Source organism: Cynocephalus volans, chromosome 10, assembly GCF_027409185.1.
Source record: "Cynocephalus volans isolate mCynVol1 chromosome 10, mCynVol1.pri, whole genome shotgun sequence".
Taxonomy (NCBI): Eukaryota; Metazoa; Chordata; class Mammalia; order Dermoptera; family Cynocephalidae; genus Cynocephalus; species Cynocephalus volans.
This window is the reverse complement of record NC_084469.1, coordinates 91171199-91191504: the sequence shown is the minus strand read 5'-3', so window position 1 is coordinate 91191504 and position 20306 is coordinate 91171199. Positions and strand designations below refer to the sequence as shown.

The following is a 20306-nucleotide window of genomic DNA, read 5'->3' as shown; positions in this document are numbered from 1 at the left end:
GAAGATCCAAAGACCTAGGGAAAACTCTATTTTTATGCTTAGGATTGATGAAGAACGGACAGTAATGTAGAGGTATGATTGGACACACAGGGGATGATCTAATGGTAATAAACTGGGGGGCGTGAGGTACCCAGCAAGTCCTGTTTGTTCAGATTCTTCTTAGTCTTTCAGTATAGGGCAGGACTCTTCTGGAATGAGGGTCTTATGACCTACTTTCAGATGAGGTAGGTTCGAGAATTCATTTATGACCATGTTCCACACAGAAAGGTGGAGAAAGGTCAGAGAGTAACCTCTCTGCTTCTGCGGTTTTCTCAAATTGCCAAGGTGCCCTATTTTGGGGCATCATGTTTTGAGCCCTAACGCTTGGTTCCCGTCTCTCACCCAGATAAGTGAGTTTAGTGCATTTTTCATACAACGTGTTTCTTAAACCCAAACCTAACACTGATGTTTAACCAAAGCCACAGGAAGCTGTTTCAAATGGAGAGGAAAAGAGCTGTGTTTGTCATAATTAAAGATGGTGTCTGACTTCCCCAAATGGTGCCATCTTAAGGTGTTTTCAAGGGGAGTTTTAACTATAACACAATTTTCACTTTAGGCACTGATTTCTAGAACCTAACTCCAGGAAAAAGGAGCCTCCATTGTACTGAAGGGGCCAATCATTGCTCACTCCCTGCGCCCTCCTCTCCTGCTGCCTAGCAGTAGTGTCTAATCAGGTGACATCCTCAGTCAATGCTGACTGGACTTGGGCTGCCAGAGACCAATAACATGGCCTAGCACAGAAAGATAATCGGAACCAATCAGTCTCTCTCCCTCAGTATTTTGAACCAAAACTATAAAAATAAGTGGGTCAGTGAGCTATTCTAATCTGAAATTTAAAGATCATGCCATAAGTGTCACTAAAGAGATCATTGCAAGCCAAAGTTATAGGGGAACAGAAATTATAAATCAGCAGAACTTCTTGGTTACAGGACAGAAAGAAGCAATGTGGAACATGATTAAATCACATTGTTAGATTTTCGTATTCATCTTTATTAATTTCATCTTGAACGTGATGTTATGGATCAGAGACTGATTTCTTATTAAATACTTCACAGTAAGTAATAAGTACATCAGCTCCTCTTTGCCCCAGTCCTCACTTTTAGGGCGATGTGATGAGAACCGGGTCAATTGTCCTACGGAGCAGCGGACTCCTCATAGGGAAGGGACAAGGGAAAATACTTTTTCTCTGCTTAGAGAAGGAGGAGGCAGCTGTCCCCCCTCCATCCTAAAACGGTCTCCTTCTTACTCCAGCCCTTTCGTATGTAAATAAAATCTCACCATGAGCCAAACAGGCATCTGCATCTGGGCTTTTAGACCTAGAGATACCTCCAAGATTTGGAGCTTCCTTGCTTTTGACATAGAGATATTGTTCCAGACTTCCTGACATCTTGGGGCTTAATCTAAGGACCTAGTCTAGGTTGTAATCCTGGCCCTCTTGTTGAGATAAGAGATTTTATTACCCTTTGGGACAGAGTGATTAACTAGATAATGACTATAGATCTATGCAGGGACACCAGAAGAGATCCACGCAGTGCAGTGAGCCAGAAGGCAGAAGACATGGTGGCCGGGACCAGGGTGAAGGTGCTGGGGAAGAGGAGAGTGAATGGAAGTGAGAGATACAGGATTTCCCCTCAGGAATTAGGAATGGAGGAGAGGGGATCGGGAGCAGTGCTTGCATTGCAATCAGTTGCCATGCCTACAAATGCCTCCAAGCACCAGGCAAGGAATATGAATGAAATACATATAATAGGAGTTGGTAGGAACTTTGGTGAAAATGCATGTCCTTATGTCAATTAGCTTTTTCTGTATAGCAAACCACCCAAAACTTAGTGGCTTAAAATAATAAGCATCTAATATTTCTCATGATTCTGGACAATTCTTCTAATCTGACTAGCTGGGGTTGGGTGGTCTAGGCCCTCACTCACATCTAGTGGTTGGTTTGATCTCAGCTGCAGCAATAGAAAGAGCTAGGCCTGGTGCCTCTTGCTATCCAGGAGGCTAGACTGAGCTTGTTCACGTGGTGGGAGTCGCAGGGTTCCCAAGAGTAGCAAGAGATGGCAAGTCCCAGTGCATAAGCAGTTTCCAAATCGTTAGTGTCACAATGGCTAATGTCCTATTGCTTCTGAACAAAGCCAATCATATGGCCAAACCCAGATTCAAGGGGTAGAGAGTTGGAATGAGCTGCAAAATCATATTGCAAAAGGGCACAGACCCAGGGAGGGGTGGGGAATTGGAGCCAGTTTCGTATTCTGCCACTCCCCTTTTAAAAGGCAGTTACTCTGCAGCTACAGCTGATTGTTGCCCTGTAGGAATGCAGGCCCAGTGTTTATTATCTTTATATTTGGTAGATATTTGAAAAATTGGCCAATTATCTTTTAGAAAGGTTGGTTCTAATTTACACTCCTCCCACCTGTATATCATAACACTTATTCCCATACCTTCAAATATCCAGGCGGTCTAATTAATGATGCAGTCTAGTCAATAAAGTATTTTATGGAAGTATACTGATATCTGCAATTTACTTTAAAATGCATCAAAAAAATAATATCTTGGAGAATAACTATGAGCTATCATTAAATTAATCAGGTGGTTACTCCAATTGCAGCTGCTGTCCCAGATCTAATATCTTTGCTGAAGCAAATCAACAGACTCGGTTACTTGATATGCAGCCATTAACCTGGCTAATGCCTTTTTCTCCATACCAACTTTCAAGGATGACCAGAAGCAGTTTGTTTTTAACAGGCAGGCCTAACAGTATACCTTCTTAGTGCTACCTCCAGGCTATGTCAATTCTCTTGTCTTTGCCATAATATTGTCTGCCAGACAGTCAGCTGTAAGAATGACATTGTGCTGATTGGTCCCGATGATCACAAGGTAGCAGTACTTTGAATGCTTTACTAAGGCATATACAAATGAGAGGATGGGAGGAAAACACCATCAGAATTCTGGGACTCCCCACCTCAGTGAAGTCTTGAGGGTTGTAGTTAAAGAAAAATGATTTTTTTCTTCGACCCTTCTAAGTTCTTAGTTGGAATGGACCCCTGTAACAAAAGATAGATTAACAAGAGAAAAACAGTTTATTAACATGCATATTTCATATATACGAACGCGACACCCAGAGAACGAGTAGTTCTCAAGGAGGTGGTTCTGAATTCCAGCTTATATAGCATCTTCGACAAATAGCAGTAAAGTTTTTGAGAAGTACACAAGACAAAGGAAAAGGGGTCGCAACTTGGGGGAAGACAAATAAATGGCAGAGAAAGGCTAGATGACAAAGGATGTTAATGTAGATTCCTCTGGTACCATCTCCAGGCTGACAAGGGTTTAAAGTTGTCTTCAGGGGCTGACTGGTTAGCTCAGTTGTTTGGAGCGTGGTGCTGATAACACCAAGGTCCAGGGTTCTATCACTGTACTGGCCAGCTGCCAAAAATAAATAAATAAATAAAGTTGTCTTCAGTGATTAACTTTTGTTCTCCCTGGCAGAATGGGGGGTGGAGAGGAGTACCACGTGATACCTTTTGTCTCTGTAAATCTATATCCTGCTTTTAGGCAAAGAGAGGGAAGGCAGAGAGTTTTCCTGCATCTGCTTCTCCTAATTGCCTTCCGATCAATAATCCTCATGCAAAAATGGCATATTCCGGGGTGGCATCTTCTGGTCTCCCACAGAGTTCGGTGGTCAAGAGCATACAAAGATATCCCTTCTAAGGTGAGAGACAAATTACTGCAATTTGCACTGCCTATCTCAAAGAAAAAAGTACAACACTTGGCAGGATTTTTGGATTTGCGAGGCAATGTTTGTGTGTGCAACTTTGATCCATCTACAGGGTTACCCAGAAGGCTGCCTACTTTGAGTAGGTACCAGAGCAAGGGAAAGCAATGGAGTGAGTTCAAGCTGCAGTACAAGCTGCTCTACCATTAACTAGGTCATAGTCCTTCAACACTAACCGCTATTGTATTGTCTCCCATCCCCGAATTCAAACCCATTGTCCCTGGTATGTTCCTTATGACCAACTAACCGAGGAGGAACAAACTTGAGCCTGGCTTACAGATAATCTGCCTAATATGCTGGTGCCACTCAAAAGTGGACAGCAGCAACATTACAGCATCACTCAGGGGTGAACCTGAAGGACAATGGTCAGAACTTCAAGCAGTGCGTTTTGTTGTCCACTGTCTGGAGTGAGAGGTGGCCAGAAGTATGGATCTATACTAATTTATGGGTAGTTGCTAATTCTTTGGGTGGACGGTTAAGGACTTGGAAGAAACAGGACAGAAAGATTCATGACAAGGAAGTTTGGGAAAGAAGTATGTGGATGGACCTCTTAGAATATGCACAGCCTGTGAAGATACTTGTGTCCCGTGAGAATGCTCACAACAGAGCATCCATTGCAGAGAAGATTCTTAATAATCAGGTAGACAAAATACTGGTGAGGATGTCAGTCAGCCTCTTTCCCTAACTAGCTTAATGCTTGCTCAAAGAGTTATAGACAAAGTGGCGATGGTGGCAGGGACGGAGGCTATGCATGGGCTCTACAACGAGGGTTTCCCCTTACCAAGGCTGACCTGGCTACCGTTACTGCCGAGTGCCTAATCTGCCAACAGCAGAGACCAACAGTGAGCCCCAAAACGGCACCATTCCCTGGGGGATCAGCCTGCTACCTGGGGGCAAGTTGATTCCTTTGTACCTCTTTCATCATGAAGAGGGCGAAGATTTGTCCTCGCTGGAATAGATAGATATTCTGGATATGAACTTGCTTCCCTGCCTTTAATGATTTTGCTATCACTTCCATCTGTGGACTCAAAGAATGCTGATCCACCACCACGGCCTTCCACACAGCATTGTGTCAGATCAAGCAACTCATTGCAAAGAGAAGGAAGGGCAGCAACGGCCTGTGCCCACGGAATCAGCTGACCTTACCATGTCATCAGCTAGAAGCGACTGGACTGAAAGGTAGAATGAGTTTTAACAAGTCAGTTACAGTGCCAACCCAACTGGGAAACAATACCCCAAAAAGAAGAGATTCTGTCTCATAGGATACAGGGTATGCTTTGGATTAGAGACCACCTGTGGTGTTGTTCCCTGACACCCACACACCGTGAGAGTTTATGGTTCTGGGAATCAAGGGTAAGAAGTGAGTGGGAATGGCTCCAGAACATTGAGAAATAATTTTTTCCTCTATAAATTACCCCAGTCTGTGGTATTCTGTTACAGCAACACCAAACAGATTAAGACACACCCCATGGGTTGCCTATTGCAGACTCCCCTGCCGGCACTCTGGAGGACTGCCTGTTATTTGCCCACAACTCCAGACCAGCTCAGCCTAAACTAGCAAACGTCTCTACTAGCTGGTGGCCAAACGACACCTTCCCCAACATGGTCTAAACCTCTTCCAAATTTCTCCTTCCTTTTGGGTACCCTCCCTCAACCCCCAAATACTATACAGTTTCCTTATATCTTCTAGTTACTCTTTTATCATAGTTAATAATTCCCTATATTAAACTTCACCGTTTAACCTATTAGGTGGGTTTTCTTTCTTTTTTCTGAAAAGATTTTATTCTGCACAGAGGGGAGAGTCCTTGGCAGCTGCTTTCCTCGTGGCAGCCAGGACGTCGCTCAGCTCCTCTCGCTCCGCCCTTTCCTTGATGAACTTGAGGGTCCGTTTGTCCCCAGAGACCTTGAGCAGCTCCGCTGTGCAGTCGGTGCAGTGCGTGCAGTGCTCGTAGAGGGCAAAGCCAAACGCCTCTCGGATCTTGTCCCTCTGAACTCTGTATGCTTGGTGGGGTGCCCCGCAGCAGCTGTGCCTCAGCTTCTCACATTCTTGGTCACCTGTGTCCCTTGTTGAGGCCATGGCTGCTGCAGCGGAATACTATTGGGTGGTTTCTATCTCTTGATTGGACCCAGACGGCTAGAGTAGTTGTACCATTTTGCATTGTCACCAGCAACGTGTGTGTCACACTTGTCGCGCATCCTTACCGGTATTTAGTACAACCAGTCTTTTAATTTTAGCCACCCAGTAGGTGTATAGCAGTTTCTCATTGTGGTTTTAATTTGAACTTTCCTATGACAATTGATGTTGTGAGGTTGAGCATTTTACAAAGTGGGTAACGATGTGTAACTCTGGGAAATTTTTGAATGGATTAATAAAAATTAAGTATATTAGTATTAAATAATGAAATTAAGCAAAAAATATTAAAACAATCACAACCATGGTGTTAATTTTTTTTTGCATTAGGAAATCTGTGAATTTAATGTTTGAAAAATTTATAATATTTAAGGCAAATTGACCTATTCAAATAACAGTCAGTCTTATAATTACAATTTAAAATGTGGAATACAGGCTGTCCTGTTAGCTCAGTTGGTTAGAGGGCAGCCTTATAGCACCAAGGTCACGGGTTTGGATCCCCATACCCGCCAGCCACAAAAAAAAAAAAAAAAAAAAAAAAGTGGTATTCAGTTAGTGACTAAGACTTTTAGATGAAATCTTACTAAGTGCACTATGGGAACAATGAATGGAATATAAGATTCACCCCATTTACAAGTATATAATTTTAGATTAATAAAACTTATTTAAGGGGGCTGGCTGGTTAGCTCATTTGGTTAGAGCACAGTGTTGTAACACCAAGATCAAGGGTTTGGATCCCCCAACTGTCCAGCCACAAAAAAAAAAAAAAAAAAAAATTAAATACTGCTTAAATACTGAACTAACCTGCCAGTCCCTTATTTAAGTATTGAGGAAAGAGTCATCTGTTAAGTCAGCCCACTGTTGTTCTTAAATGGAAAAATCTAATCTAATCTTCTATCACTAAAGTCACCACCAAAGAAAGTCTTCACTAGATGTGTTCCCTGGACTTTGGACTTCCCAGCCTCTGAAACTGTAAGCAATAAATTTTGTTTCTTTATAAAATTTAAAATTTTTTAAAAAATTTACAAGCATAGTGTGAAAATGTTAAGAGAATTTAATTGTTATAAAAACCCTCTTTAAAAGAGATTGTTAAACTCTTTTAGAGTAGGCCAGGATCATCACTGGTGGCTAAAACCATTAGGGCAACTGTGCTCCACCCTGGCTGCACATTAGAATCAGCCAGAATTAGGGCCGGCCCGTGGCTCACTCGGTAGAGTGCGGTGCTGATAACACCAAGGCCCCGGGTTCGGATCCCATATACGGATGGCCGGTTCGCTCACTGGCTGAGTGTGGTGCTGACAACACCAAGTCAAGGGTTAAGATCCCCTTACCGGTCATCTTTTAAAAAAAAAAAAAAAAAAAAAAAAAAAGAATCAGCCAGAATTAGACAGCAATAATTAAAGATCCATCCATAATTTATTTCTTAACCATCATAGGGTAAGTTATAGATATGATACCCTTTTACCCCCAAATACTTCAGCATATATTTCCTAAAAATGACATTCTCTTACAAAACCACAGTACAATTATAAAAATCAGGGCCTTAATATTGATACAATGTCTAATCCACAGGCCTTATTAAAAATTCACCAATTGTCTCAATAATCAAAAGAAAAAAATGTAAATGTGTTTTGCTGATCCGATCCAAGATGCAATCCTTAAGTTGTGAATCGTTGGGTTTTTCCTTTTTAAGTTCTTATCTGTTAGAGATGCATATTTAAGTATGGGATATGATGTTGGGATTTGCTTTAAAATATATCAATTTTTTAAAAAAGAGTGGAGGAGATAAATGAAAAATATATAATGGTGGTAATCGTTGAAGTGGGTGATAGGCCCAAGGATGGGGATTCATTATTCCTCTCTCTTTACTTTTGTCTATGTTTGAAACTTTCCTTGATAAAACGAAAATTAACTAAATATAAAAATATTTAATATACAAACCTTACCGCTCAAAAAAAAAGTAAGAATAATGGCTCTTGTTTTTAGTGTGCAACTACTGTGTTAGCTCAGTTATGCTCCCATACGAGCTCACTTCATGCTCTCAAACCTCTGAGGAATATCCTGACTTAGCCCTAACGTTACAGATAGGGAAACTAAGGCCCAGAGGTGCAATCACTCACTATGTAGCTAGAACAAAGAGTTCGAATCCTAGTTCATCTATTTCTTCATTCGCTCTACAGAGAGATCGGGAAGGAATTGTATTTGCTCCAGGCGGACATCTCCCCCAGAAACAATCCAAAAAGGAATCCCCTGGTACCGCTTTCCTCTCCGCTTGCACCAGCAGAAATTCTGAGATGAGAAACTGTTGGACGATCCTACCACGGGGTACCGGGACTGGGTGGGAACGTCTTCTCCGCGCGCCTATTGGACAAATCCGATTTGCGTCCACCCCAGCTCCCAACCCAGCCCCAGCCCGGGCCACGTCCCCCAGCTGTCGTGCCGCGCGCGGCGGGTGTGGCCTGGGATTCCCCCGGAGGGGAGGGCACTGTTTGTCCTTGGGCGGAGAGGGGAGGTGACTCCGGCCGAAGAGGAGGACCCAGAATGAGGGCCCTGCGGGTGAGGGCCCCCAACCCGTAGCCCTCGCCTTAATACGCGACTCCCTAAACATCCCTCCTTAACAGCCTGGGACCTCTCCCCCAACCCAAGTTTCCGAGGCAGCCGGGGACCCCTAACATGGCCCAAAGTCCCGGGTTTTAACCTCTTCCCTTCATCCAGGGCTCCCTTAACATTTTGGGACCTAGGTACTGGGAATTTAACACCCCTACCCGGGACTTCTTAGGCATTCTGGCAACTCCCTAGGGACCGCCCATCCAGTCCTTACGTTTCTGGGACCTAGTTTCCTTCCATTAATCCTGGAGCACCCCCCCCCCCAAAAAAAAACAAAACAAAAACGTCAGGACTTGGATCCCCAGAACAAGAGTCTCCCTTCTGGGTCCTCTCCCCTTTCAGGAGCCTCGAGACAGCCGGATAACCTCTAAGCCAGACCCTCTCGGCGTGGGTCCCCTTCTGGGTCTTTCTTGACAGGAGCCTGCTCCCCACCCCCGCTGCCAGTTCGAATAGTGTCTTTGCTACGCTCCCCAGGGGGTGCCCCCAATACCATCCGCCTCCTTCTCCGGCAGGTCTCCCAGGCGCTGATTCGCTCCTTCAGCTCAACCGCCCGGAACCGCTTCGAGAACCGAGTGGCCGAGAAACAGAAACTCTTCCAGGTAGGCGGAGCGAGGGCAGGGCCCCGGGCCGCAGGCTGGGTCTGGGAGCCGAGCCCCGGCAGGCGCGGGATGCAGGATACAGGCTGTGGCGCAGCCGGCACCCCTTTCTTACCAGATACCCCCACACCCAGGCGGACAATGACCTCCCAGTGCACTTGAAGGGCGGGGCAACCGACAACATCCTGTACCGACTGACTATGGCGCTGTGTCTAGGAGGTGAGTGCAGGGCCGAGCCGGCCAGAGCTGCAGGGGGAGGAGGCGCGGCTCGAGGGGGCCGGCTTCCCCGGCTGGGGTTTGTGGATAGGACCGACTAGCGTCTGGCTTACGGATTGGCTTTTAGGGACGGGGTTGAGTCCTAAGCTGGCCAGGTGTGGGGCTGGGACTGGAGTTGGGACTAGAGGAGTCTGGAGTTGGGGCCGGAGTATAGGGAGGGCTTGGTCTTCTGTCCCAGGAGAGGAGCTGGACTAGTGATGGGCCTGGGGCCCAGGCAGGAGTTAAGGAGAAAGCTCCCAGCCTGGTCTGGATCAACGCCAGGGGGTTCCCCACCTGGAGTCCAGTTTGGGAAGGGAACTGGAGCCTGACCTGGGGCTGGGATCCAGACTGGTAATTGGGGAGCCCGCAGAAGGGCTTAAACGCCCCAGATGAGATTCAGGGAGGGGATTAGGGTCTCATCATGTGTCCTTCCTAGGTACTGTCTACAGTTTGTACTGCCTTGGCTGGGCCTCCTTCCCTCACAAGAAGTGAGACCAAGAAGCTTGGAGGACCTAGGGTACTTGGACAAGCATCAATAAATGTGTTGGCCTGTGTGTGCGTGTGCCCATCCTCACCCTAGCCAGGCATTCTGCTCCGTGGACAGCCCATTGCCCCAGCACTTGGTCCCCCAGGATGTTGCCGCCTCATAGACCTCCCCTGAGGACCCCAAACAGCACCCCTCGGCTGCCACTTGGAGCCTGAGGACTTAGGGTGGTGTCCTCCAGTGGGACAGGGGCTCTGTATCTTGGGACAGCAAGCCTCCCCCTACTGAGGCCCCGGGGTGGGAAGGAGGGCACTGAGCATGGTCCATCACACAACAGAGGCAGAGACAAGTGAGGACAGAGACTGACTCAAGGACTGAAGCTGAAAGAGGGGCAAACATGACCTTGGGGGACAGAACCAGAGATGGCATTGAGAATTCTCACCAGCCTGGGCTCTGGAAGCTGAAGCGGAGATGGCCCAGGTTTCTGGGTGAGAGATCTCAGCAAGAACTACAGCTCAATTGGAATCCACTATGAGAAAAGAGATGCAGACAAGAAGACTAGAAGATATGTAGATCTAGCCCTGGGAATAGACATGGAGACAAATAACACCCCCCCCACCCCACTTCCCCAGAGCCTGAGTCAGGCCTCAACTCTCAGAACAGGAGGCAGATCCCATAGAGAGCAGCAACTGGGGAGCATTTATTTCCTCCTGGGCCTGACAGGCTGGAAGTAGAATACAAAGGCACTGTGGGCCTCGAGAGGCCTAGAGTTTGGCTGCCTGGGAGGTAACTGTGAATGGGTGTGCCAGGGTGTGCAGGGACTGGAGCAATCTCACGAACTGCGAGATGACCCTTGGGGCATGGAAGCCACACCAATGCTGGGCTTGGCACAGGTACAGGAGAGAGGTTATGGAGCTGGTGGGTGCAAGAGGGGTGGGGTGACCCTTGGGCAGAACACGCTAGAGTGTCTTAGAGACAGGAGTAACTCAGGGCATGGAGTGTTAGGGCATCCTGGGCCCTGGCTGCTGACTGAAAAGCTGGGTGCCAAGGACTGGGAGAACGAAAGGACTGTGGGTCAGCAGGACCCATGAAGACGTGACTGCAGACAGGATCAGCCCTGGGAGAGAGTGAAGGATCCAAAATGGCTCCTATAGCAAGGCAGTGAGGGGGCAGGTCTGGGGTTCTCATTCAGGAATACATAGTCAGCTGCAGCCACTGGAGAGAGAAAGGCAGAGAGAGAATGAGGAGCAGGGAACCCCAGAATAGCAGACCCCCTTCTCTGCCCTTACCCAGGGGTTGTTGGGAAAACGGGGGAGGAGGCCAAAGCTCAGCTGGTACACAGGGCTGAGGGGTGGGGTTCCTCCCCAGGTGCTCACACCCCAGGATAGGGGTTCTTACCTCCTGGATGTTCACCTGGATTTGTCCTGTGCCATCTTTGTCAAGAGATTTGAAGGCACCTGGAAAAGAAAGGAAGATTGGGGGTGGGGGGCCCATAGCTTTTAGGATAATAATAATATACTAATATATGGAATGATGATTATAATAGCTAGCTAGCACTTCATTTGAGTATTTACTATTTGTGTAAAATGATTTCCATGTATTAACTCATTTAATCCAATTCTGTGAGATAAGTGTCATTTTAAAATGAGGCATAGAGAAGTGAAATGAGAAGTGGCTGCCCCGGGTCACAAAGCAAGAAAGAGAAGAAATGGGATTGGAACCCAGGCTGTTACCATCTCAGTCATGGCCTCCACATTCTGACCTGTCCTCCCCACTACCCCAACCCCAGCCTCCCAGACATCTATGCTCCATTCTCTCCAGTTCCAACCTAAGCAGGCTACTGGAAGGAGGTTCTGCAGGCTCTACTTCCTTCCCCTGGAGTCTGGCATGGTCCCCACTTCTTCCTTGAAACTCAACTCCATGTGTCCCACCCACAGCCAAACCTAGGCAAAGGTGTATCTACTGTCTCTGTTCCTCTCTCACTCACCGCTCAGTTACCACCCTCAGGCATCCACACACAGGATGTCCTGGACACTGCACTAACTGCATTTACTACTGGCCTTCTTGCCAGCAGATCCAATGGCCATTTCTTGGACCTTCTCATATGTGACTTTCACCATCATCTGCCCCATTGTCCACACCCTTCCCTGACATCTCATATATCTGCCTCTTTTCCTCTATCAGGCTCTTGATGCACTGTCCTACCTGGGCTCTCGGGAAGCCAAGAAATCTTCCTGAAGACAAACCTGACCCTGTCCCTCCTCTGCCTAGAAACTGCCATGGCTCTCCAGTGCCCCTGGTAGAGTCTGAGCACTCCTGAACATGACATTCATAGCCCCGTACAGCTTGACCATGCCCACTGCTCCTGCCTCCTCTCACTCACCTCAGCTCTGATTTCAGACAGATCCAAGTTCAAATCTTGACATTACAACTCCTGGCTGAGTGGTTGTGAGCAAGCAATTTTGCCTCCTTGAAACCCTGGGTTCCTCCTCCATAAAATGGGGACAGTAATTCCTACTCGGGGATGTCTTAAAGATTCAGTACATTAACGCTCATAAACGCCCCCATGATCAGTCCCTACTGACCCCTCCCAGCCTTGTGCCTCCCCATCTCACCGCCTTTTAGCACTATTTCAACTAAGAGTCCAAGAAAAATCACCAAAAGCATCATCTCCTCTTTCCCTTCTAGGCCTCTGCACAGGCTACTCTCTCAGCCTGCAACACAATTTCCTACCCTCTTACTAGGTTCACTCCTCCTCATTTCTCAGGTCTCAACTCACATGTGCCCTCCTCCAGGGAGCCCTCCCTGTCCTCTTAGGTTTCATCAGGTGTCTCCTAGGTTTGAGTAGCCCTCTGGGCTTCCCCAACCACAGTCTGAACACACTCTGCCTATGCTTTCCCCATCACAACCCCACCACTGCCCTGAGCTTTCTCCTTGCAGCCCCGATCACTCGGACTAGGCTTCCCCTATCTAGGCTGTAACCAGTCAGAGCTGTCACTGTCGGGTGACTTGTCTCTCTTCTACTGGACTATGAGCTCTGTGAGGGCAGGAACTGGGGCTATTCCGGTCACTGCTGTGCCCCTAGCATTGTCCACCTCAAGGTCAGACTTAGAGACCTTGGCCAATGGAGGTTGAATAAATCCCCACCCAGGAGGACATCTGGGGTGTGTCACTCACGGAACATGGCATCCAGCCTGACCAAGCAGCTGATGAAGTTGTCAAAATCCATGTTCCCTCCCTCATCTGAGTAGCGTCGGATGATCATGTTGTAGAGATGCTCATTCAGGTGGAACCCTGAGAATTGTTTAGTCCTTCAGGTGTGGTGGCCACATGGTCCAACCCTCTCCCCTCCCAAGGATTCAGGCTCAGAGCAGCTCAGTGGGGGGCCTCATCAATCCCACTCCTAGCCCCACCCTGTCCCTGCTGGCCATACCTGCTGCCTCAAAGGAGCCCGGGAGCTCACTGCTGCAAATGGTCCCTGATCGGTCAACATCAAATTGTTTGTATATGGCCTGTGGGCACAGAGAGGTCAGTGTCCAACTGAGCATCATGGGGCACAGAATCTCCATGGCTGGGGGTCTGGGTGGTAGGAGGTTCAGAGGTTGCTACACACCTGCCACTTTTTGATGTTGTTCCACAAGTACTTGAATTCCTCAAAGCCCAGCTTGCCTGTAGTATCGCTCTGGTGGGAGGGTGTTAAGAAAAATGTGACAGCTGTACCCAGATGTGTGTACTGTATGTACCATGTGTATGCAATGATATAGCAAGCAGGCTCCTGTCCAACCCTAGTCATGTCACCTGGGGTGTGTTTTTATTTTTTGTTTTATCCATACATATTTCAGTTTATATTTCTAAATAAGAATTCTCTAAACATCACCATGGGGAATTATATTGAATTTCTCCAAACCACTAATTCTTCACCAGATAGAGCTGCTAATTTCTCATTTATAAAATTCTGGATAGTAAACTCAATTTCATACATGTTAAGACAAGGCTGGCCAGTTAGCTCATTTGGTTAGAGCATGGGGCTGATAATACCAAGGTCCAGGGTTAGATCCCTGTACCAGCCGGCCACCAAAAATAAATAAATAAATATTAGGGCATGTAAAAAACAAGTGTCTTTAAGGAAGTAAGGTGATGGTAAGCACCTGCTGGGTCTGTGATAAAAACGGAATGAGCTTTTGGTATAAAGCCCTTAGCTCAGGGCCTGGCACTTAATAAAGTCTCAATAAATAACAATGATGGCTAAGACTTGTCAAGTTATCTAGTACACATTAGACACTGCTAAGCTCCTTAGCAACATCACTCTTCTGACTAAATCCTCGGGATGCCAGCCCTATCAGGATTATTCCCAGAGGACAAAGATTCAAAGCTGAAAAATCTACCTAAGATCATAGTAACAGCTAATGTGTACAGACCACTTACTATGTGCTATGCACTCTGCTAAATCTTTTGCATGTAGCTCCAATTCAGTATCACCATTATCACTCCCATTTTATAGATGGAAAAATTGAGGCATAAAGAAGCTCAGTAACCTGCCTAAGGGTTTGAGCTGCGATTGATTCACTCTGTGCAATGCATGTGATCACATGCTATGTACATGTGTGTGTGTCTGTATTGCGCTATGTGCTGAGTGTGTAAGTATGTGAGATTGGTTAATGACTGGCCCGTGTGCAAACGTGTGTCCCTGTGCACATTCCTTCATATATCTTCATGTATGTGGGTGTGCTCAGGTATGTATGTGTCTGTAGGTGCATGTGGGTGTTAAGACCTTGGATTCTCTAGCCCAAAAGACCTGAGTCCAAATTCCTATCCTGTGGGCTGGCTGGTTAGCTCAGTTGGTTAGAGCACTGTGTTATAACACCAAGGTCAAGGGTTTGGATCCCCACACTGGCCAGCTGCCAAAAAAAAAAGAACAAAAACAAATTCCTATCCTGCCACTTACTCTTTGTTTATAACTTCAAATAAATGACTGCTTCTCTCTGAGCCTGTTTCTTCACCTATAAAATGGAATATAATAATTATGCCTGTCCAACATGTTGGCTGAGGAAATTCAGTCAGTCAATGTCAGTAAAGTGCTAGCTGTGACAGCTGATGAGGTTATTATTTATTGCCATATATCTATACGTGGGATTATTTCTGATGTATGCAAGTACATGTGTGTGGGGATAAAAGCTACACCCTAGCTGTACCAAACATTTCAGAAAACTCCCTCTTCACACAGGGACTACCCCAGACTGCCCCCAAGGATACATCCATCACGGCCACCATACTGCGACATGTGTCAATGCCAAAACCATCGGTCTTCAGATCAGGGTCTGTGGGGGACAGGTTGAAGGTCAGAGGCCAGATGTCACAACCATCCTAGCCCCTATGCCTCTAAACCTGCTCTGTGTCTTGACTCCAGTCACTCACGTCGGGTCACAACTTTGTTGAGAATGTTCATGAGTTCTGTGGCGCTGACCTCCATGTCCTGTGGGTGGAAGTTAGGGGTAGGTCAGGGGTGACTGAATAGAGTCTGGGAATGTCTCGAAGGAGAATGGGAACTTTGGGATTGCCAAGTGTATGTACAAGGGCAGCCCAAGGGAAAGCATGGAAAGGTCAGGACAGGAGCAGGGCCCCGGGTTACTTACATCTCCAGCCAGCTGGGCAAACAGTCTCCGGAACTGCCGGACTTCCTCACTCTCGTTGGCCTCAATGTTGGAATAATGGGTGCGTGGGGGCTGCAGAAAGAGGAGATCTCAGAGCAGGTAAGAGGGGTGTCTTGGCTGGGACAGCTCCCTACACCCAAGCGCCCTAGGTGGGAAAGTCAGAGTGGGCTGGGCGCCTAATGATCAAAGGAATGAGGGATGGTTAGCAACTGGGGAGTGAGTATGTGTGGCATGGCTAAGACACATGGCTCAGTTTGGGGACAGGACAAGGGGTGGACTTAATGGCAGAGGAATTTCATGAGAGGGGAAGGGAGTTGGAGCTTCTCGAAAGGATCAGGGATGGAGCCTGGAAAAGGCCTTGGAGGAAGAGGGGTCTCTGGTTGTGGAGGGCGGCTTACCGGGGGCTCCGGGTTGTACTGCGCAGCTGCCTCACTGAGAGGAGACAAGGAGGAGTTAGCACCGGGGGCGGGGCCTCCAACTGGCAGCGCCAGCAGAACCGCCAGCTCCAACCTCCCAGACTCCAGCCTACCGCTCTCCTTGGACCCTCCGTCCTTCATCTTTCCTTGTCTTCACCTGTCCTGCCCCTTCTTTCCCTCCATCAAGCCAACCCCAACCCGGAGTCTCGCCCCAACGGTAGGCTCCACTGCCAAAGCACAGCCACCCAATGGCAGATTCCTAGAATCCCTTCGGCCCCACTCAAATATTAACCCCAAATCTCGCCTAGACTCAATAGACCCCACTCCTTCGAGGGCTCACTTCATAAAGGCTCTGCCTCAGCTTCACAGGGCCTCATCTTCCTTAGATCTCATCTAACCAGAACCCTACTCCATTGCCTCCCCTTCCTGAATGCCTGTCTTCCCACCATCTTGTCCCAGCTCCATTAGTTCCTGCTCCTTCGAAGGAGCTAAGTAGGCCCTCACAAACAATCTGCCCTTAGGGCCGGCCCGTGGCTCACTCGGTAGAGCGTGGTGCTGACAACACCAAGTCAAGGGTTAAGATCCCCTTACCGGTTTTATCTTTAAAAAAACAAAAAAAGCCATTCTGCCCTACCCCCACCAGGGCATTTTTCTCCATTAATCCGGTCAGTTCCAGACCAGCCCCAGCCCCTTTTGGGCTATTTCTCTTGTCTCATTAGGCCTTGGCTTCTCCTTGGCACACCTCCTCATGGACCCACCTGGGACAGCAGGTCCCGCCCATATCCCAAGCTCTGCCTCCACGAAGTGTCACCCAGATTTTTGGCTCCGCCCCTTTAACGTTGGCCTCGAGGATAGCCAATGGGGGCCGCGCCCAGCCCCCATTAGCCCCATCTCCTCAAACCCCGGTCAGTCCCCTCAGTGTCCACATCCTCCTTATTAATCCGCACTAGACTACACCCATGTCAGGCCCTGCCCCACGAACTGACGTCAGCCTCATTAGGGTTCTCCCAGTTTAAGGCCGGTGCCCCTGGCCAGGCGAGCCCAGCCTAATTCACGCTCCCAGGTCAGCCTCCAGTTTAATTCCATTCTATCAGTGTTGGGCCACGACCCTTTCACCAGGCCCCGCCTTACCTGATGGCGCTAATGACTCCGCCCAGGATGCGCATGGCCGTTCCACCTCCTCCGCCGCCGCCTCCGCCGCCGCCTCCGCCGCCGCCCCCGGCCCCGCTGATCAGGCCTCCGAGCACATTCCCCAGGCCCCCGCCCAGGCCCCCGCCTCCACCGCCACCACCACCGCCACCGCCCTTCAAGAACGAGTTAACCAGGAACATGGCTGCGATTCAAGACTGCCGAGGGGGGAAAAGAAAATAAGGTGGATGCCTCGGCCCTGGGCCCACCCTCTGCCCCCCAAACACGCATTTCCAGTAGCTGGGCGTCTGGAGGGAATCAGGCCTCCGAGTGGAGGCCAATCCTCCTGCTGGGGATCTGGGTTTCTGAGGGCGGGTAGTCTTCGAATGGGTGGGAAACCCTCACAGGTCTAAAATGTACCCGTCAGGTTTGAGAGACCCTGGACTGAGTGCACGCATAGGCATCATTAAGTTAGGTGTACAGGTCTGGTGGGAGTTCTCCATAAGTGGGCTCCAAATTAGTGTAAGGCGCACCCGACATGTCTGGGCGTTCCAAGGTGAGATCCAGAGCCCCAGAACTGAATTTAAGGGTCCTTGGCAGGTCGGGGGCTCGGATCATATATCCTCGGCCCGGAAGTCCCCGAGGCGGGGTTTAGGAAATCCTGAATGTGAGTTTGAGCGTTTAGGTACTCCCTGCAGAGGGATTACAATGTCACCGCTGGGTTTGTGGGTCTAAGATCGTGGCTGTGAACCCCAGGCCCCGGGATAATTGGAATGAGGGTCCTCATTGGAATTGGGAGCACGGATCTAGGATCGCGGTTCTGGATGCCGCAAGGAAAAATTTACAGGGTACCTCTCAAATATATAGACTTGTATTTTATATCATGAGATGGGGAGTGGAAAAGGGTCCCCGGGACGGGATAACAGGGATTGGACAGATATGAGGGTTCGCATCTGAGATCACGGGTCTGCGGGCCGCCGGGGCTGGAATTACGGGGTACAGGGGAAGTCTGGGCGCTCACCGCCTCACTTACAAGTCCGGCGATCCGGCGATCCGTTCTGCTGCCCTCAGGCCTCCCGCTGCGTCGGGCTCCTGAGGGCGGGGCCGGTGACTCAGGAGGCAGCTGTGGGGTTAGACACTGCACCGCGGCCCAGCAGTCTTCCGCGCTGTCCTAAAGCCCGCAATGAGCACTGCGCCTGCGCACTGGCCCCAGCCCCCGTAACGGGACCGGCACGCTTGTGGCCTGCGTGTTTCTGGCGCCCCAGTTTCTAACCCCCGGACTTAATAGGTGCCCAGTGTTTCTCCACAGCTCTGAAGCCTCGGTGAAGGCCTTCCGGGACGGGAACTCTGAGGTGACTCCCCAGTGTCGTAGGGTGAATATTCGCCCCGAAGCCTGCCAATACCTGGCCACGGTGGCAGTGTTCTGTCCGCTCAAAGAGGGATTCAGCACGCGGCCCCTCCCTAGGCCTTGTCGCAACAAACAGACCTGGAGGCCCCAAGTTTTGTTTGGCTCAGGAACTGAGAGAAAAATGCCCGCATCTGTGGCAAGGACTGACGCTAGACCGGATTTCCCGGGTCCCTGCAGCAGCCCGGATGGCCGTCAAACTGCAAGTAGGACTTGGCGGCCTAGGAAAGCTGACTTGTGCCACCCAGCCCCTCCCGCCAGAGGTCACCGGAATCTTTTTTTCCGTGGACGGGCCCAAAGTGTCGCCTCAGTATTCCAGTCTCTAAAGAGGATCCTGGACACCAAAAGAGTCCTTTGGCCAGGGCCTGTTTTCAGAGACTAGGTGTTCCCGAGGTACCTGAGGAGGAGGAGGGAGACTAGGAGGAAGGCTGCGACCGAAGCCGCCTGTGGAGGTCTTTCGCTTGCTCTCCATTCCAGCTTTCAACCTGTGCGGGCCCAGTACTTTGCAGGGCTCCTCAGAGAGACCTAAATCTGGCTCCCAGGCAGTCTGGCTGTCTGACTCGTAGTCCCTCCCCTGGAGGCTGGCTAGGCATTAGTTTGAATCCTGGCTCTGCCTGTAATATCTGCGCGACCCCAAAATGGTGACTTGATGTCTCTGAGCAGCGACTTTCTCATCTGTAAAATGGGAACACGTGTTGGCTCCCCTCACTAGGCCCTCATCAGAATTAAGTGATACACGCTTAGTAAATGGCAGCTATTAGCCTCTGTGTCTGTGCTCTGCTGTTCCCTCAGCCTGGAGCCCACCTGTATGCCTCAGCATGCCTCAGCCTCATTGACTCATCCTTAACACTGACAAAAACCGGTACTTGCCGAGCACTCTCCTTATGTATATCAGATCATTTGTCCTCATAACAGCCCTATGGGATGGATGCTATTTATTATCCCCATTTTACAGATAAGTAAACTGACTCTGAAGTTAAACCCAGGTAGCCAGTCTCCCTAGTCTGTACCCTTAACCACTTATCTTATGCACTGACTCTTTAATAATATAATTACGATAATACCTCAAATAACAACAGCACAACGGACAAAACTGCAGTTGCAGCTAATGCTTCTTGAGGGCTTGCTGGGGCCAGGCCAAGGTGACTGCTACCTAAACCTCTCCATGAGGTAGGATCTAAAAGGAGGGAAAATGGAGGCTCTGAAAGGCAGGGTCACAGAGGATGGCAGCACCCAGTCTGAACCTGGGCTTGGCTGATGGCAAATTTTTTGGTGATGACTAATCTGGATTCTCTTCTCACCACATCCCTCCCTGCCATTCTCTGTCCTCTCCCCAGGCTCACTTGCTGCCAGGCCTTTGCACGGGCTGTGCCCTCTGCCTGGAACACTCCTGCCTTTTTTTCCCTCCTGGTTATATAGTTACTCAGGCTTTGGGTGTCAGCTCTGGGGTCATCTCTTCTAGGAAGTCCTCCCTGTCTCCATCTCCACCCCCACAGAGACTAGGTGAGGCTTCCAGTTAGAATGCTCTCAAAACAGCTGGTACTTTCTCACAGCACTCACTGCCAAGTATAATGATATTAGGTTTTGGTCCTCCTGTCTGTACGAATCATGCCACAGGGTACCTCCCCTACACACATGGCTTAAATTCCATCACGGGGTATCGACACCTAAATTTTTGTCTTCAGCCCACACATCTCTCCTAAACTCCAGGGTTGTACAGCCTGCATACTACTCACAGTCTCCATGGGGAGGGTGGAGGATCTTAGAGGCGATTCAAGCTCTATGCGTCCTAAACTGAGCTCCTGATCTTCCTCCTGTAGGGGCC

The 20306-nt window shown here is 48.9% G+C and overlaps 2 protein-coding genes across 2 annotated transcripts; one reads left to right on the top strand and one right to left on the bottom strand.

The window, feature by feature from the left end:
• Positions 1-8389: 8389 nt before the first annotated feature.
• On the top strand, positions 8390-9951 carry LOC134388992 (cytochrome c oxidase subunit 7A1, mitochondrial). The gene is made up of 4 exons (XM_063112401.1): positions 8390-8495; positions 9059-9145; positions 9277-9361; positions 9834-9951. Exons 1-4 carry the CDS (start codon positions 8481-8483, stop codon positions 9887-9889), a joined length of 243 nt encoding a protein of 80 aa, XP_062968471.1. The 5' UTR covers positions 8390-8480; the 3' UTR covers positions 9890-9951.
• Positions 9952-10557: 606 nt separating this feature from the next.
• Positions 10558-18520, bottom strand: CAPNS1 (calpain small subunit 1). Its single transcript, XM_063112113.1, has 11 exons — positions 18110-18520; positions 17080-17294; positions 15931-15964; positions 15515-15604; positions 15297-15354; positions 15135-15199; positions 13495-13563; positions 13315-13393; positions 13059-13175; positions 11280-11338; positions 10558-11096 (listed from the first exon to the last, which is right to left on the bottom strand). Exons 2-11 carry the CDS (start codon positions 17277-17279, stop codon positions 11070-11072), a joined length of 798 nt encoding a protein of 265 aa, XP_062968183.1. The 5' UTR covers positions 17280-17294; positions 18110-18520; the 3' UTR covers positions 10558-11069.
• Positions 18521-20306: the final 1786 nt, after the last annotated feature.